The following is a 25,473-nucleotide window of genomic DNA, read 5'->3' on the forward strand; positions in this document are numbered from 1 at the left end:
TCTGCAATGCTGCTTGATCCCAATACAAACTCAACAGTAGTTCCAAATAGCCAGAAAATGGCACTTTCAATTTTTCCATCCTGCAAGATCTAAATAATTCTTGTCGTAAAATAGGCAAATGGTCTGAGATGCCTGACGTCCAGGAGTTCTTTTACACTTCAGTCCCTCTCTAGTCTCTGTTCCCAATGCAACTCATCCCAAATCTTCCTTCTTTCCTGCCCACCTGTCCCCTCAGTCCCAACCCCAAGTGTCACTGAGTCTTTCTAATCTTCCTTTTCTACAGACCCATCTGACCTCTCCCCTCCTCCCCAGGCTGCTCCTCGCCAGGCGGAGTTAGGTCCCAATTCTTCCTCAGCCTCCACTCCTCCACCCTATAATCCTTTTATCACCTCCCCTCCTCACACCCGGTCCGGCTTACAGTTTCATTCCATGACTAGCCCTCCCCCACCTGCCCAGCAATTTACTCTTAAAAAGGTGGCTGGAGCTAAAGGCATAGTCAAGGTTAATGCTCCTTTTTCCTTATCCCAAATCAGATAGCGTTTAGGCTCTTTTTCATCAAATATAAAAATCCAGCCCAGTTCATGGCTCATTTGGCAGCAACCCTGAGACGCTTTACAGCCCTAGACCCTAAAATGTCAAAAGGCCATCTTAATATACATTTTATTACCCAATCTGCTCCCGACATTAAATAAAACCCCCAAAATCAAATTCCAGCCCTCAAACCCCACAACAGGATTTAATTAACCTCGCCTTCAAGGTGTACAATAATAGAAAGAAGCTGCAATTCCTTGCCTCCACTGTGAGACAAACCCCAGCCACATCTCCAGCACACAAGAACTTCCAAACTCCTGAACCACAGCGGCCAGGCATTCCTCCAGGCCTGCCTCCCCCAGGAGCTTGCTACAAGTACCAGAAATCTGACCACCAGGCCAAGGAATGCCTGCAGCCCAGGATTCCTCCTGAGCCATGTCCCATCTGTGCGGGACCCCAATAGAAATTGGACTGTTCAACTCACCTGGCAGCCACTCCCAGAGCCCCTGGAACTCTGGCCGAAGGCTCTCTGACTGACTCCTTCTCGGCTTAGCGGCTGAAGACTGACGCTATCTGATCGCCTCTGAAGCCCTGTAGACCACCACGGACGCCGAGCTTTAGGTAACTCTCACAGTGGAGGGTAAGTCCACCCCCTTCTTCATCAATACCGAGGCTACCCACTCCGCATTACCTTCTTTTCAAGGGCCTGTTTCCCTTGCCTCCATAACTGTTGTGGGTATTGACAGCCAGGCTTCTAAACCTCTTAAAAGTCCCCAACTCTACTGCCAACTTAGACAATACTCTTTTAAGCACTCCTTTTAGTTATCCCCACCTGCCCAGTTCCCTTATTAGGCTGAGACACTTTAACTAAATTATCTGCTTCCCTGACTATTCCTGGATTACAGCTACATCTCATTGCTGCCCTTCTTCCCAATCCAAAGCCTCCTTTGCGTCCTCCTCTTGTATTCCCCCACCTTAACCCATAAGTATAAGATACCTCCACTCCCTCCTTGGCGACCGATCATGCACCCCTTACCATCTCATTAAAACCTAATTACCCTTACCCCACTCAATGCCAATATCCCATCCCACAGCATGCGTTGAAAGGATTAAAGCCTGCTATCACTCGCCTGCTATAGCATGGCCTTTTAAAGCCTATAAACTCTCCTTACAATTCCCCCATTTTACCTGACCTAAAACCAGACAAGCCTTACAAGTTAGTTCAGGATCTATGCCTTATCAACCAAATTGTTTTGCCTATCCACCCCATGGTGCCAAACCCGTATACTCTCCTATCCTCAATACCTCCCTCTACAACCCATTATTCTGTTCTAGATCTCAAACATGCTTTCTTTACTATTCCTTTGCACCCGTCATCCCAGCCTCTCTTCGCTCTCACTTGGACTGACCCCGACACCCATTAGGCTCAGCAAATTACCTGGGCTATACTGCCGCAAGGCTTCACAGGCAGCCCCCATTACTTCAGTCAAGCCCAAATTTCATCCTCACCTGTTACCTATCTCGGCATAATGCTCATAAAAACACACGTGCTTTCCCTGCTGATCGTGTCTGATTAATCTCCCAAACCTCAATCCCTTACAAAACAACAACTCCTTTCCTTCCTAGGCATGGTTAGTGCGGTCAGAATTCTTACACAAGTGCCAGGACCGCACCCTGTAGCCTTTCTGTGCAAACAACTTGACTTTACTGTTTTAGCCTAGCCCTCATGTCTCCGTGCAGCAGCTGCTGCCACCCTAATAATTTTAGATGCCCTCAAAATCACAAACTACGCTCAATTTACTCTCTACATTTCTCATAACTTCCAAAATCTATTTTCTTCCTCATACCTGATGCATATACTTTCTGTTCCCCGGATCCTTCAGCTGTACTCACTCTTTGTTAAGTCCCACAATTACCATTGTTCCTGGCCCGGACTTCAATCTGGCCTCCCACATTATTCCTGATACCACACCTGACCCCCATGACTGTATCTCTCTGATCCACCTGACATTCACCCCATTTCCCTGTATTTCCTTCTTTCCTGTTCCTCACCCTGATCACGCTTGATTTATTGATGGCGGTTCCACCAGGCCTAATCACCACACACTAGCAAAGGCAGGCTATGCTATAGTACAAGCCACTAGCCCACCTCTTAGAACCTCTCATTTCCTTTCCATCGTGGAAATCTATCCTCAAGGAAATAACTTCTCAGTGTTCCATCTGCTATTCTACTACTCCTCAGGGATTATTCAGGACCCCTCCCTTCCCTACACATTAAGCTCAAGGATTTGCCACCACCCAGGACTGGCAAATTAGCTTTACTCAACATGCCCCGAGTCAGATAACTAAATAACCTCTTAGTCTAGGTAGACACTTTCACTGGATAGGTACAGGCCTTTCCTACAGGATCTGAGAAGGCCACCACAGTCATTTCTTCCTTTCTCTCAGACATAATTCCTCAGTTTAGCCTTCCCACCTCTATACAGTCTGATAACAGACCAGCCTTTATTAGTCAAATCAGCCAAGCAGTTTTTTAGGCTCTTAGTATTCAGTGAAAGCTTTATATCCCTTACAGTCCTCCGTCTTCAGGAAAAGTAGAACGGACTGAAGGTCTTTTAAAAACACACCTCACCAAGCTCAGCCACCAACTTAAAAAGGACTGGACAATACTTTTACCACTTTCCCTTCTCAGAAGACAGACCTGTCCTCAGAATGCTACAAAGTACAGCCTATTTGAGCTCCTGTGTAGACACTCCTTTTTATTAGGCCCCAGTCTCATTCCAGACACCAGATCAACTTAGACTGTGCCCCAAGAAAACTTGTCATCCCTACTATCTTCTGTCTAGTCATACTCCTATTCACCGTTCTCAACTACTCATACATGCCCTGCTCTTGTTTACACTGCCGGTTTATACTGTTTCTCCAAGCCATCACAGCTGATATCTCCTGGTGCTATCCCCAAACTGCCACTCTTAACTCTTGAAGTAAATAAATAATCTTTGCTGGCAGGACTATACTGAATCTCCTTAGGCACTCTCTAATCAGATGTCCTGAGTCGTCCCAATTCTTAGACCTTTTATACCTGTTTTTCTCCTTCTGTTATTCCATTTAGTTTTTCAATTCATACAAAACCATATCCAGGCCATCACCAATAATTCTACACGACAAATGTTTCTTCTAACAACCCCACAATATCACCACTTACCACAAAATCTTCTTTTAGCTTAGTCTCTCCCACTCTAGGTTCCCACGCCGCCCCTAATCCCACTCGAAGCAGCCCTGAGAAACATCGCCCATTATCTCTCCATACCATCCCCCCAAATTTTCGCCATCCCAACACTTTACCACTATTTCATTTTATTTTTCTTATTAATATAAGAAGACAGGAATGTCAGGCCTCTGAGCCCAAGCTAAGCCATCATATCCCCTGTGACCTGCACCTACACATCCAGATGGCCGGTTCCTGCCTTAACTGATGACATTCCACCACAAAAGTGAAAATGGCCTGTTCCTGCCTTAACTGATGACATTGTCTTGTGAAATTCCTTCTCCTGGCTCATTCTGTCTCAGAAGCTCCCCTACTGAGCACCTTGTGACCCCCACTCCTTCCTGCCAGAGAACAACCCCCCTTTGACTGTAATTTTCCTTTACCTACCCAAATCATATAAAATGGCCCCACTTCTATCTCTCTTCCCTGACTCTCTCTTCGGACTCAGCCCACCTGCACCCAGGTGATTAAAAGCTTTATTGCTCACACAAAGCCTGTTTGGTGGTCTCTTTACACGGACGCGCATGAAAGGGCCTGTTTGGTCCTCCTTTTTCCACATCTGTGGGCTCATCTTGACAAGCTGCCCAGATGCTTCCTAATTACTCACAGTCCTATGCTCTTTCCAGCTTGTCCCTGGAGTGTCTGAGCAGGAATAAATGACTCTCACCTGACCCGGGGGATCAATAGAGGGGAAAGTTCAGCTCCAGCTTCTCTCATGAGCAGCAGCAGGAAAAACACCCTCGAGGTATTGTATCAGTCAAAGCTGGCCTACCCAGATCTCGCTGACCCATCTATAACTGCTGAGCAGAAAGTCTTGGATTCATGGAGACAATGACCAGAGAATGATGGAATTCCAGCCAACTGCAGTCCTTCTCACTACTCTAGGGATGGGCCAGATGTTCGGTGGCATGTATGAGTGAAAACCAGGGCATCAGGGACCTTTCTGGAAGAGCTGCCTTTGTCTGGCCCACCTGTGTTTATTTATGTGCTGGGATCTCTGATCTCCCCTGCAACTTGGAGGCCAGGAGGAGCTCTTCCATGCAAACTCCTGGAAGGAGCAGAAAAACAAGCTCTTATCTATCTATCTATCTATCTATCTATCTATCTATCTATCTATCTATCTATGCCTATCTATATCTATCTATCTCAATGCAGTGAGGAAAGCCATTGATCCATTAACCTTTGGAATTCTACATGGGAGATACCTAAAAAAGTGAACTGCCTTGTTTATGTATCATGCAGACTCTGGATCCACATATGTCTCAGTGGCTGTGAATATAGGATGACTGATCACAGGCCTGAGTTGCATTCCTACAGATTCTTAGAAAAAAAGTGATTCACAGACATGTACCCCCTGGTTCCCCCACAACACACACTCCTTCATCAGCAATCTCTATCAGTCACCAACTATACCATGAATATGTGGCAAGCTCTTCCCAGACCTTTATCTGAGAGCCAAGGAGTGAGGGGCTATACTAAGATACCATAGAATGAAAATGTGGTGTGTCACAAGAGTTTCCTTAATTCTTAGATCTTAAACTCTAAGAGGGTTCAGCATAACTACAAATTCAAGGGCTAGCGACAACCTGTATTGGGTGTGTCTTTAACTCAGTTTCCCAATCCACATAGGGACCTTGCATTTGTCATCTCTCATCTATGTATAGCTGTTGGTATGACAGTTTCTCTGTTCCAGAATACCTGGACTCTGATTTAGCCTGTCCTTTCTGAAACAGAAAGATCACCCAACAAGAGATGCAGCACCATGAGATCTATGGAAAAGACAGTTGCCAAAATAGACAGCAAACAGCCAAACTTAATTGAACACTACCACATGCAGGGACTTTGCTAAGCAGAGGTGATACAAAATGGGAGGAACCCATAGACCTAACCTCCAGGATATATCTATGGTAAAGACAAACCATTCAAGGAAAACATTCTGCAGGACTTACCTTTTTGCTAAGTCATTCTTTTAGGGGAAATCAAAGTTCTAGTCAATGTGGTAGCTAGGAAGGCATTTGTGGTCATGGAAACCTTATGGGCACTGAGAAGCTGAGCATGAGTTCAGCTAAGTCATTAAGGATGGAAGACATAGACCTGGGCACTGTTCCACTCTTACACAATGCTACCCATTTCCTTGAGCTCCCATTCATGCCCCATGGTCATTTTTGCCACTCATAAGTTAGCTACTCTGGCAGGGTTGCAACTTACACAGTTTTCATGATAACTGGATTCTCACTCTTTTTTTTCACAGAATGGATGTGATAACCTCATATCCTACACAGTCATGAGTGACCAACCCACCCACTTGGTTCCCCATCCTCATTCCTCCATTCGTAGCCCTTAGGGTAGCCGGGAAATCATGGGAACAAATGCCTTCACCAGGGCCCTGGTGCTCAGCAGCCTCTCCGGCTGCTCACACCCCTGGCTGCTGCTCTGTGCATGCTCCAAAGGCTGCTTTTTGCATGTGGCTGCTGAGCTCTCACCTACTAAGCTCACTGCTTTCCTTATGCTGCCAGCAACCACAAAACCTGGGGGTACTTTCAAGATGGGACCTTAATGCTCTTTCCTCTTCTTCCACTTGTCTGGTATCCATTTGCAAACAGCGCTCCTGTTATCTCCAGGTAAGAGGTGTCTTGTCCCCCTCTTTTCTTTCGACTTCTTGCCAGTGCCGTTATTTGGTTTAAGACCAATGTCCTTTGATTTATTGAATAAGAACTGCAGGCTCGAGTTAACCTGACAATTTCTCCCAAGGACTGGGATATTTATTTTCCCACATGAAGCAATTATGAGAAAGCAACTGTGAGGAAGGCAATTCCTTGAGCATCACTTCTGTCTGTAGATGTGGGTAAAAGCATAGCTGATCCTCTCTGGGACCAGGAAGAGAAATTAAGCTTACCAAGGAGATGGTGGGTCATAGACTTCTCCTGAGTCTTAATTCATCTGCCATCTCATGTTGCAGGGGAAGAGACAGTGAGATTCAGAGCTGGAATCTCCTAATATAATTGTGATAGGATTTGAAAAAAAAAAATACTTTAATCCCAAGGGATCCAGGAAAATAACCAAACCTGTTGTGAGAATAGGAAATGCAATTTTTAAAGAATCTGGAATTTTACCAGTCCTGGAGATCTTCCATCTCATCACAGCTGAGACTTAAATTGCTAGAATTTTGGTTCTTTTGTCATTGACCCTTAAAGTCCCATGTGTCATGAACAAGATGAAATAGGATGGGGGGTTGGGGCTGTGTTCTGGCTGGAAATATAAATTTTAGAGAATTTATTTTGAAGAGATTCTCACAGAATCTAGATGCTGTAGAGGACATACATCTACTTTGAGAGTATGCTTGCATGAGTGGAAACCAATCATAAACAACATTCAACTTCATGAGCAGATATGAAAGCATTTTCAGCATATCTAGCACTACTATAACTCTTTGTGCAAGCAGAGTGGCCTACACAAGACAGTTTCAATATATTTTAAAAGAACGTCTTACATTTCATCAGTTCTTTGAACACAGAAAAAAATGTCAAGGCCACTTAAGAGGAAAAACATCTTACAGAGTTCATTGGTATTCGAAGTCACCTACAGGCTACATCTTGGGTTCAGGAGGGGGTGGTGTACATAGTAAGGACATTTGCCTTCTGGGAACCTTAAACAAAAAAAAATGTAGGTAACTCCTATATTTTTCTTTTGTGGAAAAAACACGGTTACTCCAGCTTCCTTGGCTTTTTCTTCTTTTTTATACCAACAAGATAAGGGCTACCCTCAACCCTGTGTTCTTCACTCTTCTCCCAGGGTATTGATTTCATAGCATTGGGTTTTTCTTCTCCACTTCACTCATCCTCTTGCCTGCGAAGGTATGTAAGGCTTCTTTGTTCCAACTCTTTTCTCCACCCGCCCCCCTCACATATATGCATAACAAAGATTGTGATTTAGTTTAAGTTTCTTTGTACTTTTAACATATTTGCAAACATCAATAGAAGCTAAAATGAGAAAAAGGAAATGTTTCTTTTCCTAGCTCTTTCAATCTGTAAGCCTTTAATGTAGGAGCGCCTGATTAGCCTTTCAATCCGTTGGAAATCTCAAATACTGGTTTTAATTTTCCTAGGTGGACAGGCAAACATGATTAATGTGCCTGGTGGTGAAAGACAGAGAACGAATATGTTCATTCTGAGCTACTCCCACAAGCTCAGGCGCCTTGCAGGAGGAGCACCAGCTACATCACTCTGCAGAGTGTTTACAACTTCCTATTCTTGTCTGGCCTGGCAAGCTCTTTGTCCTTCCAATATTTGTTCAATCTTCCATCCTTTTCATATTCTATCTTTCTCTGCTCTCCCAGCCTCTCTTCCTATTCTTAGAACTGAGAGTTTATTTAGTCAGTCTGAATATCTAGATCACCTGCCATTTATTCTCTTTACTTGAAATTCTGAGAAGTCACATAAACAAGATATCAGAATCACTATGGTCCTCTAAATTGAAGACCTATAATTCTCTGAAGAAATTAACAACATTTGAATTTAAAAGAATGATCATGAAAAAAATAGAAAAAGGCAGGGATTATTGCCAAACCAAGAAACTAGAAACTAGAGTTAACTTAAAGGCATGTGACTCAATCAATTAACAAATATATACAGAGAGCCTCTGTGGGACTGTGGGAGATCCAAAGATAGAGGACTGGTTATTTGTCAAAGGGATTTTTGCAGAAAGCTAGAGGGAAAAGCTGACTGTCACCACAGAGGTGGACAGGTCAGTAAGTAGATCAATATCCTGCCAAATGGATATAGTGCTAGATTGATAGGTAGACAAGGGGTTAGACAGGTACATTTATATGTCACTGGAGAGCTCATTATATTGGTATAAAGTTATTGTGTCACATATAAAATATGACATGGGGGAATTGGGGAGGAAGGAGTGGAGTAATACTGTCACTGCTAAGATAGGCATTGTGATATGGTGCTTAAACCTGCAAGTAAAGGAAAAGAGTATGGAATCTGTGTGTCTTTTTCTAAGGGCTTTTACACAGAGTAGCTTGCTGTCTGGCTTCTAGGGTTGCTGGCCTCATAGCCAGAACCTTAGATTCACCCAGATCTACCTTCAGAATTAACTAATCAGAGACTCAAATTCAATAGACTAAATGAAATCAGGCTGCTAGAGGATGTCTGCTGACTTGGAAATATACAGAAAACACGGATCCTTGAGAAAACATTGTTTCCAAAAGTGGCCACCAGCACTAGCGGAAAGACAGCACCACGGACAGCTCCCAGACATTTTAGGATTGCCTTCTGTGTTTGGTGCCTGAACACTGAGCAAAACAGCGAGCTCAGGAAGTCTCCGCACACTCTCATACCATCTTCATGCAGGCCAACTAAGAAAATTCTTACATAAAATATAAGGCTCTCTGCTTGGTAACTTAAACTCTTGGCTTATAGTCTTTTCAGTGAATTTCTTTCCTCGCAAACTCGAGAGTTGGAGTCTCACGACTGCCCTTGCTTCACCAATTCCCCAGCTAGAGAAAAAAGACCTTCTTGGCCTCTGATTCATTTTGTCCTTGAGATTATCCAAGGACTACAGGATTCCCCTGGGAGGTTTACTGTGTGGAATGAAAGCAATTAAGGAGCTGAATAAAAGAATTAATTGCATGTGAGAATGTGGACTTGGATGGGAAGATGTTTAAATGAGCTCTGAAAGAAACAAGCTGCCAAGAGTAATTTTCTAATCAAAGGGGAGTAAAAAGATTCAATCTCTATTTCACTCTAATCCAGAAAACATGTCTTCATGGAGAAGTGGTCTTAAAATGGACTCACCAGCCAAAGTGGAGAAAAAAAAAAAAAAAACTGTTCAACATGAGAAGGGACCATTGGTAAATGAGTCAAGATGCTGTGAAACCAGTAGACATTTCCTTTGAAGTACATACATGTACTTCTGCACTTTCAAGAACTCTTACAGGAAGTGGTTGAACAAACAGGCCCAACTGTTCAAAATAGTTCAACGTCAAAACACTTGCCATTTCTTCCCAGTTCCCCAACATCTCACTGAATGTCTTGAGAACTTCACTTGATGCTATTTCTCAGGAGACGTTTGGGTCAGGTTGTCCACCCAGGTATAAAAGAGAAAGAGGAATGCTTATCCCAGTCTGCAAGGGACATTCTCATGGTCTGGTTATAAAGTGTTTAGTACTTCATAAAAAAGGCACTAAAAATATATATAAACTCCCCATTCCCAAGAGTTATTTGCTTTGTACCCACTTCCCATGCCTAATACTCTGAGCTGTATCCTTCCAGGGAATGGAAAAGGTGCTAAAGTGAGTCTGATTTTGTTTTGTTGCAGAGGTGACAGACAGGAAGCTGACTATGGAGGAAGAGGAGGCCAAGAGGATAGCAGAGATGGGAAAGCCAGTATTGGGCGAACACCCCAAACTAGAAGTCATCATTGAAGAGTCCTATGAGTTCAAGGTCAGGCAAATAGTGAGGTCTAATTGAATAATAAATAAATTAAAGTGGGAGGCAGAAGACCTGGGGTGTTTTTTTCCACTTTCACTAGTGAATATGTGAAGTTGAAACTCAACAAATCACTTACCCACCCCAGGTCTCAGTTTCCCCATTTGTAACATGAAACAAATAGTGCTGGCCATTTGTATGCTAGGAACATTGTGAGGAAACATAATATAGAATGTGAAATAAGTGGACTAGAAAGTCCTGAGATGTATTATTACTATTGTTTAACTGTATTTTTAAAGCAAAAATATTAAAACTCACTACTACAGGGCAAGATATATTAACATCATTATTATTATTCTTTATTGTATTATTTTAAATAGTCAATTTCAAAAGTCACAACCGGGCTAGGCAGTGAGGGACTCACACCTGTAATCTCAGCACTTTGAGAGGCTGAGATGGGAGGATCACTTGTGCCTAAGAATTTGAGACCAGCCTGGGCAACATAGGGAGACCCCATCTCTACAAAAAATATAACAAAACAAAAATCAGCTTGGTGTGGTTGTACATGCCTGTGGTCCCAGCCACTCAGGAGGCTGAGGTGGGAGGATGGCTTGAGCCCAGGAGGTTGAGGCTGCAATGAGCCATGATTGCACCACTGCACTCCAGCCTGGGTGACAGAGTGAGACCCTGTCTCAAACAAAACAAAAAGATTACAACCAAAAACAAAGGGAAACAGAAGGATTGCCCCAAAAGAGATCGTCCAAGGCCATTCCATGCATAACTGTCAGAACACCCTGGAGACAGGGCATCTTTCATTCCTTTGAAGAACCAGACTCCTCATTGGTTCTGAGCATTCTAACCTCATGGTTCCAAGTTTTTCTCTTCCTAACAGACTACGGTGGACAAACTGATCAAGAAGACAAACCTGGCCTTGGTTGTGGGGACCCATTCCTGGAGGGACCAGTTCATGGAGGCCATCACCGTCAGTGCAGGTGAGAAGCGTCTCAGGCTGGCCTTGCTGGGAGAAGCAGGCAACCTCTGAGAAGGAAGCATAAAGCCACATTAACAGCCCGCCAGTCCCTGGGAAGGCCTGTGTGTTCAGTCTTCCCAGCTCTAGTCCTAGGTGCCTACTGCTTCACTGGATCACTTTGGAAGAGAATCATGGCGTAACTGAGAAACATGGCTATCTCTGGTTTCAAATCCTTGTTCTGCTGTGTGAACTAGAACAATGTACCCTCTCTGACCTCAATGTCCTCATTCCAGAGGGGAACTATTGCTACCTTTCTCAGAAAGGTAGAAAGGTACAGAGCCTTGTATAAAATCCAAACTCAATAAATTCTAATTTCCGTCATTCTTTCTTTTCATTTGTTTGGTCCCCCTCTTCTGTAAAATGTGGGACAATTCTGATTTAGAGATGTGGGAGTTAGGAGTTTATAAAATGTGTTCCATCAACTCTTCAACAAAACACCCTGGATGATTCCAAACTCCTCCCTCGGCATTTACTGACAGGCTCCCTTAGTAGTGACCCACAGCACAGCCAGGAGTCCTAGTAGCCTGCGGGGACTGCTGGTTGGAACAGGGATGGAAAAGTTCTCCCAACCACCGCCACCATCACCTCTCAGCACCACTGAGGCCTCCTTGCACTGCCGAGCACTACTGGCCTTGTCTTTTATTGAGAGGCTTTGTTGTCATAGCAACCCACAGGGTCATATCCCCAAGGCCCTAGAGCCAGAGCAAAAGGACAGCCAGGAAGAGAGGTTTGCTGCTGCTGCTGCTGCTGCTGCTTCTGCTGCCCCACTTTTCTCATCACCTGCTTTAGATCTTTCTAGCTCCCCCTCTGATGACCTGACTGTGCCCCTCGAGACAATAAACGGAATGTAGGCCACATCATCTACCCGCTCCTTTTACAAAGGAGGGGCCTGAGGTTCAGAAATAAGAGATGATTTACCCCAGCTTACAGATTTTCTTCATGGCAAAGCTGGAATGAGAACTCAAGTGTTCTGACTCCTGTTCTTTCAAAACCCAGCTTCTACCAGTTACGCCAAAACATGACAGAGGTTGCCATTGGCAAGGCACAGGCATGCCTCAGGACACCCTCCCCTCCAGGGCTGCTGAGTGGGCAACCCTGCCCACATTTCCTGGCAAGGATAATCAAGGCCCATCCTGCTCTTTCCCATGAGGTATTTGGAGGATGGCACTGGCTCTGCAATATATTCTCATGATCTGGAATGACAGCCATCCCTCAGGGGACAGATAATGACCAGAACCACAATGGTTATTGCAGCAGTCAGGTCAGAAAATTTGACAGGAGCCCTGCTGGCGTCCAGTGAAGAGTGGCCATGTTGGACATCAGTCCAAAACTGAAATCATTCACTTTTCTTTGCCTAGACAACAAAATGCAACCTGTGCATTCTCCTTTCTTTTTTTTTTTTTTTATTATGATTTAAGTTCTGGGGCACACATGCAGAACACGCAGTTTTGTTACATGGGTATACACGTGCCATGGTGGTTTGCTGCACCCATCAACCTGTCATCTACGTTAGGTATTTCTCCTAATGCTATCCCTCCCCTATCCCCCACCCCCTGACGGGCCCCAGTGTGTGATGTTCCCTTCCCTGTGTCCATGTGTTCTCATTGTTCAACTCCCACTTATGAGTGAGAACATGCGGTGTTTGGTTTTCTGTTCTTGTGTTAGTTTGCTGAGAATGATGGTTTGCATCCTCCTTTCTTTCTGCTCCACTGTCTTGTCCCTCTTAATCTCCTTCTTTCTTCTCTTCCTTATTCCCTGGCCTTCTCTCTCCCACTCTACCTTGGTGCCCTGCATTCAAATTGACCCATGAGGCAGCCCAAATTGTTTCCCCACTATTTTCTGGCACCCTGGCCCTGGCCCTCACCAGCTGCCCAGAAGACAGCTGGAGTCCCCTTCTAGCGGATGATGCATGTGGTGCGGGTTGGGCTTGACTTTCTCATGAATCTGACCTCGCTAACCTTTCCTTGCCTGTTTATCTTGCCTCCAGCAGGGGATGAGGATGAGGATGAATCCGGGGAGGAGAGGCTGCCCTCCTGCTTTGACTACGTCATGCACTTCCTGACGGTCTTCTGGAAGGTGCTGTTTGCCTGTGTGCCCCCCACAGAGTACTGCCACGGCTGGGCCTGCTTCGCCGTCTCCATCCTCATCATCGGCATGCTCACCGCCATCATTGGGGACTTGGCCTCGCACTTCGGCTGCACCATTGGTCTCAAGGATTCAGTCACAGCTGTTGTTTTCGTGGCATTTGGCACCTCTGTCCCAGGTGAGAATGAGAGGTGCTTGAATTTGCAAAGAGGATTTTACCTGGTTCAAATGACCCCTGGACTCCATCTCATTATCTTCCACACCATCTCAGATCTGAACTTAACAGAGCCTCTGCCCTTAAAGTGCACAAAAGTCAATCAAAGAGATGAATAATGACATTAGTAATGGCAGCTAATATTTCTTGAGCACTTTCAATGTGACAGGCACTACGAGTGTTCAGCAATTTACACATTTACATTTTCCCCCTGTAATGTTTCCCAAAGCCCTATTAAATAGGGTAAGTTATTATCCCCACTTCACAGACAAAGAAACTGAGGCCCACAGAGGTTAAGCTACATGCCCAAGTAAATGGTCCAATTTCTTAACCTCCACATTATGTGAATAGACCACAAACAGTGAAGTTAAAAGAACGTATTGTTCTCCTTCTATGTACCTCTGGTGATCTCTGAGAGGTTAAAGATTAGCCGGCTCAAAGATATCAAAGGAGAAATGCCCACATACATTCTTGGCCTCCTCTACTTGGAAGGACACTGTGAGTACAATGTATCTCCTAGCAGAACAGACAAAGGAAGCTCCACAGCTTTTATCTTTTTATAGGATGAATTACATACTCTTTCTTTTTCTTAGGAACACTCAGAGACAAACAGAAAGGAGCAGACATTCCTTTATTCATTGAACAAATATTTACTGAGCACGTAATATGCCTGTTACAGTATTGTGCTAGTTTTTGGGACTATAGTGAAAGGCAAGATACACATGCTTCCTCCACACATGGAGTTTATAATCTAATGAAGGAGGCAACACTCAACTACCATAATTAAAGTTATCTTGTTAAATCCTAGGAAGAAAAAGAAAAGGTACTGCATAAGGAAGGAAGTTGGGCCTGAATGTAGGAGTTAGCAGGTAGACAGGGGCTGCACTAGCCCAGGTTCTTTACTTAATTCAGTTGGGGGCTTTGGGGCCTCTGAACTCAGAACTTCTGCCAGGGAGCTGGCATCCCAGTTGCCCCAGAAAGAAACAGAGCACATCCTCCTGCAGGGAGGTTAGGCTGAATCTCATCGGACAGGACTCTTCTGGCTGGACCAAGGGAAATGTTTCCTGTACCAAGCAAACATATCCTTCAAGAGAGTAGCTGAATCCACATCAAACTCTGGGAAAACCTCTTTCCAAAATCCCAGCGCAGGCCAGTGGGATTATTTGTCCATTAGTGATGCAAGAGATTTAGCTATCGTGGAAATGCATCAGGAGGTTGGAAATTAGATGGATGATCCCAGGAAGGCCTGTGGATGAGATGCCCTGTGATCTCTGTTCTCCAAGCCCTGGGGGACCTGAACTATCAGAGGGGAGGGAGGAAATATGGGGGAAAGCACAGAGGTGGGAAGAAATATCAGAGGATCAGAAGCAAAAAACAACAATAACAACAGAAACAAAAACAGACAAACAAACAAAAAACAAGGCCATAGGCAAGAAAGGGTAAGAGGTTTTCTCTGGGGGATCTAAAAAAAAATGGCAATAACGAGGCAAGCCAGGCAGATACCTTTGGGCATCTCCAAGTCCTTGTAATTGGCCAAGACAACAGCTAACAACATTTGAGGCTTTAAGAAGATTATCCTGTGATCCACTCATCTGATTTAGTGGCTTTGGCTGAAGCTCTTTGGATATAGTTGATGGTATGGAAAGGGTCCTTACATGAGGGCTTTAGGGTCAAGTCTCTTGCTAACATCCTATGTGACCTTGGGTAAATTCTTTGACCCTTATTTTTCTTACCTGTAAAATAAAAGAATTGGGCTAGATGTCTCTGACAGTCCTCCTTGTATCTACAATCTGTGCCAAGATCTAAAGTTAAACACCCTGCAAGGCCCTGTGATACATATATAAATCACAAAGACAGAGCCCCATCTTCCTTGAGTCCACAGTTCACCCTCCATGTCCCCATCATGGCTCCCCAACATGTCTTCTGTCCCCAAAATCCAGCACCTCGCCCAGTGCTGAGTCAGTAGGCATTGGTCAATAACTGTTGGTGGTTCGTGAATAAATGCCCTATATGACTGTTAAAATCAGGCATCTACTCCAAGCAGCTTCCCAGGGTGTCAAGGTTCCCTGGGGAGATATTATGGGATGGCAAACTTCCCTTACTGAAAAAGTAGTCAAAGGAGAACAATAAGCCCACTCAGTAAATATCAGAACTGGAAAGCCTTTCAGAATCTTTCAGATCACTGCAGATGAGGAATGGGAAGCCCAGACTAGGGATGTGACCTACCCAGGGGCATACGGCTTGCTTGTGGCAGAGCTAGGAGGTAGGAGTGGCCCCCTAGCCCTTGTCTCTCATTCCTGGGTTCAGCCCACCAGCTCAAGCTGCTTTTTGGGCATACTGGAAGACAAGCCCTGCACACCTTAGCCTCCTACCAGTTCCCATGTGTCTTTGTCCTTTTCCAGATACGTTTGCCAGCAAAGCTGCTGCCCTCCAGGATGTATATGCAGACGCCTCCATTGGCAACGTGACGGGCAGCAACGCCGTCAACGTCTTCTTGGGTATCGGCCTGGCCTGGTCCGTGGCCGCCATCTACTGGGCTCTGCAGGGACAGGAGTTCCACGTGTCGGCCGGAACGCTGGCCTTCTCCGTCACCCTCTTCACCATCTTTGCATTTGTCTGCATCAGCGTGCTCTTGTACCGACGGCGGCCGCACCTGGGAGGGGAGCTTGGTGGCCCCCGTGGCTGCAAGCTCGCCACAACATGGCTCTTTGTGAGCCTGTGGCTCCTCTACATACTCTTTGCCACACTAGAGGCCTATTGCTACATCAAGGGGTTCTGAGCCACAGAACAGAGCCTCCGGCAGGGCAGGCCTAGGACTTCTCCTAAGAGAAGGGCACTTCCCCACCAGTGACCTCTCCGGGCTGCGCTGCCCTGGAGAGGCAGCATCAGGACCCAAGCCCCAGGAACTTCACCCAACTTAGGCCCTGGCAATTAATTGAAAGGGCAAAGTCTTAATCAGTCAAACAATGGAGGAATCACCGACTTTACACAGTATTTAATTAAATACAAACAAACAACAGCAACAAATCCACCTCCACCCCATCTCCCCCTGATATCCCTGACCCAACACAAAGGTCAGAGCCTTTTGCCTCCTTCTATTCCACCTTTTGATTATTCCTTTGCCTCTCATTTCTTTGGAGGCAGGGTTTCTCCTCTCTGCCCAATTCCATACATCCCTATTATCTCACTCACCTCACAAGATGTGAAAATGAGTCACATTCATGTGGCTGGGGTAGGGTTCTTTTTTCATTGTAATCATTATTGTGGTTGCTTTAGTTTTGCCATTAGGTTTTGCTTATTATTTTGTTTTGTCTTTTTTTTCTGAAGTGAGTGAAAAAGGTGCCACAAAGGAATTCCAGGTCTGAGCCAACAGAGAGAAACATGAATTTTCAGACACATGCTCTCCCGCCACCTCTTGGCTCAATCAAGATCCAGTTCCCCATCTTACTGTTTTCTCTGAATTCTTGGGAGGAGTGATGGCGTTGGGGTAGAAATAAGCTCACTCACCCACGCAGGGTACTAAAGATCTTACAGGAGCTTCAACTGGAGCAGGAGGAGCTTTTTATGCTTATGTTGAATCAAGTCAAATACAAAAAGCAATTGTCCCTCTCTGCCCAAGTCTTTCCAATTCCCTGTCTTCTTGTGTCAATGTCTACTTGTGTATCCTTCTGCAGGAAGACCCGCCAAGTAGGAGAGATGGGACAAAAATAGGAATGGTGTGTGAGGACAAAGGGCTACTGGAAGAACAAAAGTGATACAGGCCTTCTTGAGTATCTTTGGCTTTGTACCTGAGGCAAGAGAGAAGAGATATCCAACCAGTGAGATCTTTAAGAGAAAAGTTTGTATTTTAAATGTCAGTGTGCCTGAGAAATGTCAGCTTCACCGCTCTCTGCTTCCTAATGCTCTATACAAAGAGGGCTGACTATACTTCTTGAAGTGGTGTAAAAACTTAGAGATTTTATAAGAGAACAAGGGGCTCCCTTCACCTCTCCTAGTCCCTCAGGTCACGTATGAAAGCATTTTTACAAGATAGGAACTGGAATTCCTCATTTCTCCCACGTTCCTGCTTGTTTTTAAACTTCATGAAGCTCTTTTTCCAGGCTATGGGGTAGTTCTTGCTCCAGTAAGAGGAATCTTAGTTGTCATAATCCCGTGGAGCCTGGGTTTTTAGAGAAGAGATCTCCATGCCCTACAGACCTTTTCCCAACGAATGTGGGAAGGACCTGGCTTTAAAACACACACACATACACACAAATAAACAGACATAAGACGTCATCACGAAACTGCCCACGGATCTTTAGGCTTTCTGCATTGACATAAATACATTTTCTAAGTGGGAGGGGTGGGGAGAAATTAAAAAACACCTGTTAATTTTAAACACATTTTTTAAGAAAAAAATAACTAAAAAAGAAACAGTGCTCATGTCATAAGCTATGTTGACAGTTGCCAGTGGAAATGTTGGGTTGGTTCAAAAAAAAAATAAAAGCTATACTTATATCTCTCTACATATAGCTTGCTTCTCCCTGTGTTTCTTCAGTGGAAGGTCCAGGGGGCCACTGTGGGCTTCTTCTGAGGAGATGTGACTCAGGTGAAGGTGTCACCTCCTCTCACACTCAGGTGCCAATGTGTCAGACCCAGTATATTTTAAGCAAAAGTACTTCAGGAAAATGCCACTTGTCAAAACCTGGACTTTGTGAAGTTGGAAGATGTAAGTAGTAGTAAGAGCTGTGGTAACTGCAGAGGAAGGAGGTTTCTGTATCAGAAAGGCATTGGCCGCGCCAGACTCCAGCTAGGAAAACAGTACCCTGCACCTATTACCAACAGACATGTCTTCACTCATTCATTTACTCATCATTCATTCAACAAACAATTTAGGAGCATGTTGAATATATTGAATGACACTCTGGTGATACAAAGAAGAGCAAGACATAGTTCCTGACCTCAAGAAACTCACAGTCTAGGCTGGGCATGGTGGCTCATGCCTGTAATCCCAGCACTTTGGGAGGCCAAGGTGGGTGGATCACTTGAGGCCAGAAGTTCAAGACAAGCCTGGCTAACAGCTCTACTAAAATTTTTAAAAGTTAGCCAGGCATGGTGGCCCATGCCTGTAATCCCAGTCACTCAGGAGGCTGAGGCACAATAATTGCTTGAACCCAGGAGGCAGAGGTTGCAGTGAGCCAAGTTTGTGCCACTGCACTCCAGCCAGACTCTGTCTAAAACAAAACAAAACAAACAAACAAAAAAGCTCACAGTCTACATGGGGGAAGTGATCCAGAAGCCCACTAAACTTGTTCAAAGAACAGAGGCAATGCTGCGAAGGCCTGGTGGGGGGATCCTGTGGAACCCAAGGCAGAAGGCACAGCCAGGCCGTAGGAGCCTGAAAGCCATCAGGAACTGAGCCCACTCACCCCACCTCCCCCAAGCCACCTGGCCTCTCTCACCCTTGCTTTCCTCTGCCCACTGGGCCCATCCTCTTCCTTTATCTCCCAAGGTGCTTCCTCTATTTTCTTACACACAGCCCAGCACAGTCACCAGCCCTGACACTATATCATGACCTCACAGCTTTGATCACCACAATGAACTGGAACTTCCATCTTTTCCTCTGAGTGCAAATTCTCAATCGAGAGAATATGGCCAACTCTCCGTCTCCAGAGGGCCATTCCGAGAAGGCAGAATCCTTTGTAGAAGGCAGTCACAGTGTTGGGGTGCCTATGGACTGGGTGCTTTGTGTCAAATATTCACTTCTGGTACAAACAACCCAGGTGTGGAGAGGAGGGTGATGATCACATTGTAGGTACTATTGCCCCTTCCGAAAGCCAAGTGATGGGAAGAGGTTTATGACACATGTGGACACCAAAGTGCAAATGCTAATGGCAGTCCTATGCACTGAGCACTCTAAGAGTGACCTAAACAGAGTGCCATGGGAACACAATGGAAGGAAACATTAACTCAGCCTGGAAGAATTGGGAAAGACTTCATAGAGAATGTAACAGGTAAGTAGGATCTTGAAGGAAGATGAAATCATGATTTACTTTGGTGAGGGGCTTTATACTGAAGGATGGACAAAAAGTGAACAGCACATTCAAAGGCACAAGGGTAAAGTATGACATGGCATAGTCATGGAATGGCAGCAGTCAGCATGGCTAGGATAGAGGTCAAGAGGAAAGCTAATGGTAGGTGGATCTTAACTGTGGCCCCACTGTGCCCTCTGCTGAGGTTTAGAAGCTATCTGCGATAGGGTCCTGGGCTTAAACTTATGGCCAAAAATGGGGCTGAGAAAGCAGCATCAGGAACACAATTCCTGCCATGGAAGCTGAGAACGAGATGTCAATGGGATTTGTGAGTGAAGCAGATTAGCACAAAAAGCAGGCAGGGAAAAAGAGTTAGACTAAAAGCCTCATTCAGTTTTTTGCCAGTCATTATGTTAAAAACGAAAAAAAAAAAAGCCTTTTAGCAGATTAAATAGATGCAAAATCACAAAATCCATTTGTGTCCATCATCGCTCCCATTTTCTGAGTCCTTTCTGGGTTATCCAGGTGTTAGGCTTTGTCAAAACAGAAGCTGGAATGAACCATAGGAGGAGAGTTGAGGAATGCATCCCAGGAATCTGAAGCCCTGGGTACTAGTTTAGATGCCCCCACTAACAATCCATCTTGCCTTTGGATCCATCTTCTCTCTGCATCACAATTTCATGAACTATACGTGAGGTTTTCATAAATGACCTCTGAAGCCAATTACTTCTAGCTTTAATATTGTGATCCTAGAATATATACAAAAGCAGTGTGTGTGTGTGTGCGCACATGCATGCACACGTGCATGCACACACTCAAACTACCTGGCTACCTTCATTGACACACCATTGCAGATGCCGCTTTGCAACTCCTTGGCCCTATGGCCTGTGTATTAGTCAATATGAAGAAGACATTGTTAGCCATTGTGCACGTGTTCATTTTCAGCACTTCTTACTGATTGAGCCACAACATGTCCACCCCTTTGGCTCATTTATCATTAGGGTAATGTTAGCTGCTGTAATAAATAAACCCCAATATTTCAATACCTTAGCAAAATAAAAGTTTATTTCTCACTCCCATAATAATTCAATAAAGATGTTCTTGGACAGCAGGTGGCTTTCTTCCATGTGATGATTCAGATGATTCAGAAGGACTCAGTTTCCTTCTATTTTGTAACTCTGTCAGCCTCTGGGGCCCTGGAGTGTTCTTCATCTAGCAGTAGATGGAACAAAAATTAGAAAAAGCACACACACACTCCTGACTACCTTGGTTTTGAAGTAACCCTCATTACTTTCACTCATATTCTTGTATTAGTAAAAGCTGGTCACTTCAACCCACTCACATGCAAAAGAGACTGGGAGATATCATCCTTGGTGGGGCAGCCACTTCCCATTGACCATTCTATACTACAAAAGGATGAAATGTGTTTCAATGTTTGCCTCTGCCACACTCCCTTTGTGATTAAAGATAGATATTTTTACTATTGATGGCCAAGAGCAATCTGACCTATGTCTACGTGGGTTTTCACGGTTTACAAAAAGCTTTTCATATACATGTGTTTGAGTCCGATAAGAACCACACGTGGTAGATATTCTTATTTTATCAACGAAGTTCTGAGAGGTTAGATGATTTCCCAGGAGAACGCAGAGAGTAAGAGGCAGACACAAACACAGGTCTTCTGATTCCAAATTCAAGCTCTTCCCAGAATATTATGAACCCTTGTTGCAAACACCAGAACAAAGAATGAGACTTAGAGGAAGCTGGATCTAGCCGGCGAGAGAGAGTTCCCTAGAGAGGCAGCCAGGGTCCAGGGAGGGAAGGTGAGAGAAGCCAGTCAGCAACTGGTTCTCTCACCCTCCCACAGTTCCCTTCTCCTCTCTTTTGTCTCCATTCTTACTAAGCGAGGCACTTCCTCTGGGGGCACCTGAATGGATGATGTGCCAGTAAAAGCCAAGGGCAGACTGACGGAAATTTCCAAATGAGAAATTTAACTGTGATAAAGTGATTTGGATTAAGGAGCCTGATTACAATTTTCTGATGGAGAGTCATCTGACCCCAGGGAAGGGGTGATTCAAAAGACATCTTCTTGGGAAAGGGAATCCAAAATAGACTCCTAGGACACAGCCCTGGTAGGTGTGTCATATGGCATTTGTGGCATTTTCAGGAAGAAACAAAGGAGAGGGGAAGTCAAACTGACTTTATGAAAACTAAGATCAGCCTTTATTAGTAAACTTGAAGGTAATTCATTATTCTTTCTTTTTTCTTACACTTTTACTGAAGTGTAACCAACAAATAAAAAATTATGTATATTTGAGGTCTACAAAATAATGTTTTGATATTTGTTTACATTGTGAAACAGTCACCACAATCAAGCTGATTAGCGTATCTGTCACCTCATATAGTTGCCCTTTTTTGTGATGAGAATACTTAAGATCTACTCTCTTAGCAAATTTCAAGTACTCAACACATTATCATTAACTACAGTCACCATGCTGGACATTAGGTCTCCAGAACTTGCTCCTCTTATAACTGCAGGTGTGTACTCTGAGCAACAGCTTCCTCTCTCCCCTACCCATCCCCTGGTAACCACCCTTCTACACTCTGTGTCTATGAGTTCCAACTTTCATAGATTCCACATATGAGTGAAATCATGCTGTAGTTGTGTTTTCTGTGCCTGGCTTATTTCACGTAGCATAATATCTTCCAGTTTCATCCATGTTGTCAGAAGTGGCTGGACTTTTCTAAGGCCAAATAATACTCCATTATATGCATATCGTGCGTGTGCATATGCACATACATACACACACACATACACACACACTACAACTTCTCTACTCATTCATCCATCGACAGACACTTGGGTTATTTCCACATCTTGGCTATTGTGAAGAATGCTGCATTGAACATGCATATACAGATACCTCTTCGAGATGCTGATTTCACTTCCTTTGAATATATTCCCAGAAATGGGATTGCATCATTCTTTCTTAAAAATCTGGGAAGGAGGTGTAGCTCAAGGTAAACTATTCTGGTACCTCAAATCTTTAGATTCTGATTTGTAATCTTAGACCTTTTCCCCCATGTATGTTCTCAAGGGTCATGCAAAGAATCGGGTGATGCCATAATTTTTGAAAATACTGCAACTGCTCTAGTAACAAAGTATTAGAACTGCTTGATCTCCCAGCACCTTGCTCTCCACTTTATTCTCTACCCCATTCAGTGATAATTTGAGTATTCATGATGCCACCCTTTATCATGAACTAACTGGGTCCTATTTGCCTTCATCAAGGAAGTTATCCTTGAGCTGCTCATGACCAGCCCAAACCCAGAGTTCCACTTTATGAGTTTGCTTCCTCCTAGGCCCAAGTGGCAGGGGAGGAGAGGTTTCGGGAACTGAGAAGGAGAGAGAATCAGGTAGATAGGCCTCTTAGAGAGGAGTGATACCTTTCAGTCAAAAAACAAAGCCAGCCCAAGGCAACCTTACAGGGAATAACACCCTGTCCTCCCTCCCGTCCCACTCTCCCATCTCCCACTGGACTCCTGGTCATCCAGAGAGCACAAGAACTCCATTGATGCCATGCATAAATGTTAGTCCCCCAGGCAGAGCACGCAGCAGGTGAAGAAGGGGGAAGAATGGCTCCAGATGGGGCAGGCAGGAGATTTCTGCACACCATATAGAGTCATTGCAATGATTTCATGAGATAACAGGCTTAGCAAAATGTCTGACATACAGTGAGAACTCCTGGACAAAAACACCAAGGAGAGGTGAAGCCAATGGCTCAAAGACACACAGCTAGTTCATAGCAAAACCAGGCTGAAGACTCCTGTAGTAGGTGCTCTCTCCACTGGCCCTGACTTTCCTGCCAGACCATGTGATTTGGCTGCTGCTATTAATCTGTTCCTCCATTTTTAGCTTTCCTCCAGAACTTACAACTCCATCATGCAGCCCGCATCATCATGCTTTTTGCAATGGCATGTGCATCCCATCACTCTATCTCTACCTCATTTCACTGCCTCATCAGGTATATTTCATCGTACCTTTCCCTAAACAACTCATTTTTTAGAATCTGATACAGTGAACTACTCAACATCTCAGTAGACACACTTCTTTCCATCATTTAATGGAATTTTCCGTCTATATATGCTATATGCCTCTTTAAATGTATAGCAACGTAATTGCTATTAAGAATGCTAAATTAGGAGTTGGCAGAAGTGAATTCTAATTCTGGCTCCACCACAAGCTAAGTATTTGACCTGGAGATGGCCACTTCGCCTATCTATTGAGATTTTAGATTTTTCACGTATGACCATTAGAATAGATGATTTTTCAGGCTCCTCCCACTGCCAAAGCTCACTGATAATACAAATAAGGAGGAGGAGGAGGATGACTGACAGATAGTGAGCTCCAGTTTTGTACCAGGCACTGTGCTGAGTACATTACTCTCGTTATCTCACTGCTGTGTCACAGCAGTGAGAAAAACATCTTTCTGTTTTGAGCCAGAGAGGTTGGGAAGGGTGTACTTACTGCAGCTTATCCTGGTCTCTCCTGATTGAGTCTTAGGAGCAGTTGAGCAACGTGTCCATCATTGTGTGGAGAGACCACATCCAAGTATACAGCGCATGTGACCATCAAGTGTGTGAATTCTCAGGGTTGCCCTGGACTTGGAGACAGGCCTGGTCTGGGGTGCCACATACAGTACCATCGACCAGTAGCTAGAGTTAGTGCTCTGGCTAGGAGGATACAGGCAAGACAGCTTTCACAGAGTGCATCCTGACAGAGGAAAAAGGGGCAGTGCAGAGCAGGAGAGGGAGCAGGGGCTGCTTGGGTGAGGTGTTGGTTGGGGGTGGTGTAGAGGAGTTAGAGGAGTAGAAGAAATTGGCCAGAGTACCCCACCAAGACTTGACAAGAAGTGACAAGAGACTTGTGCCCCATACGTAGCACAGACACTTGCAGGAGTAGGCAGGCATGGAACCAAGGTCATGGCCCTTTTCCTTATCAACTCATGAAAGGCACACAAAGGGGAATGTTGATCCAGGCCCTAGGGTTGAGAGCTTGATTTGGCAGTGCTGCACGAAAAGATCAAGCTTCACCTATTTCCACCTGTGTAGTAGAAAAAGGCCTAACACCACAGACCAGAAGGTCATGGTGCCTGGGAAGGTCTTCAGCCTCCTTGGTGGGCACAACTGTGGCCTTGCAGGTCTTTCAGGAACTTGGGAGTAAATAGCCAGATGAACAGCCTGGTGATCTAGGGTTTTTTTGGTTTTGGTTTGGTTTTTTCGTTTTTGGTTGTTGTTGTTTTGCTTTATTTTTTGGTGTTTTGTTGTTGTTGTTAATCTACAAGGGGGTTGGTGCTGCCAGCTTCCCATCCCACTTGGATCCTTTTGGGGACCAGGAGTAAGGATGGGCCTGGGGCCCCTTCTTTTTTGGCATCACAGCAGCCCTGAAAAGATGCCTGGCCCCAGCAGGAATTACTTCTCAGCATCCTGACTAAAAATGTCCCCAGTCTTCCCCACCCCACAGAGGCTGAGCATAGCTCAGGAATCTCCAGGTGGAGGAAGAAATGGGATAGATCTATCTTGCACTTTTCCTTGACTCTTAGTTCTACTGTCCTTAGTGAATGCAGGGGAAGGCAGAAGGGGCCTGCAGCTTGCCCTGCAGTCAAGTGTGAGCTCAGACCTGCCCCTTCCATGCCAGGCTGGGGATCTCTGCTGGAGGCAAGGTCAACCCCAAACCTCCCAGTGAGGGACAAGTCCCTCCCTGCAGGGACAAGTGCCTGCCTTCTCTTCCCCAAACCCCCAAAGCCTGTACAGGCCGCAGCAAAGTAGTGGCTTTTAATAAGACCCTTAACTGCTCTGGGGAAAAAATGCACTGACTGCTGGATGGAACTCCCACCAGGGCC

The 25,473-nt window shown here is 44.9% G+C and overlaps 1 protein-coding gene across 4 annotated transcripts in view; it reads left to right on the forward strand.

Annotated features, from left to right (window-relative positions):
- The window catches only part of SLC8A3 (solute carrier family 8 member A3), a 151,262-nt gene extending 133,191 nt beyond the window's left edge, over positions 1 to 18,071 (forward strand). For 2 of the 4 annotated variants that reach the window (XM_058429615.1, XM_058429616.1), the window contains 4 exons: positions 10,124 to 10,248; positions 11,126 to 11,225; positions 13,251 to 13,526; positions 15,965 to 18,059. In XM_058429615.1, coding sequence (XP_058285598.1) covers positions 10,124 to 10,248; positions 11,126 to 11,225; positions 13,251 to 13,526; positions 15,965 to 16,341 — 878 coding nt within the window. In that variant the 3' untranslated portion in view covers positions 16,342 to 18,059. Of the gene's footprint in view, positions 1 to 6,402; positions 6,421 to 10,123; positions 10,249 to 11,125; positions 11,226 to 13,250; positions 13,527 to 15,964 lie in introns of all 4 variants that reach the window. The other 2 variants (XM_032179585.2, XM_032179583.2) reach the window with 2 other exon arrangements.
- The last annotated feature ends 7,402 nt before the right edge of the window (positions 18,072 to 25,473 follow it).

Source organism: Hylobates moloch, unplaced genomic scaffold (genome assembly GCF_009828535.3).
Source record: "Hylobates moloch isolate HMO894 unplaced genomic scaffold, HMol_V3 SCAFFOLD_16, whole genome shotgun sequence".
NCBI classification, from domain to species: Eukaryota; Metazoa; Chordata; class Mammalia; order Primates; family Hylobatidae; genus Hylobates; species Hylobates moloch.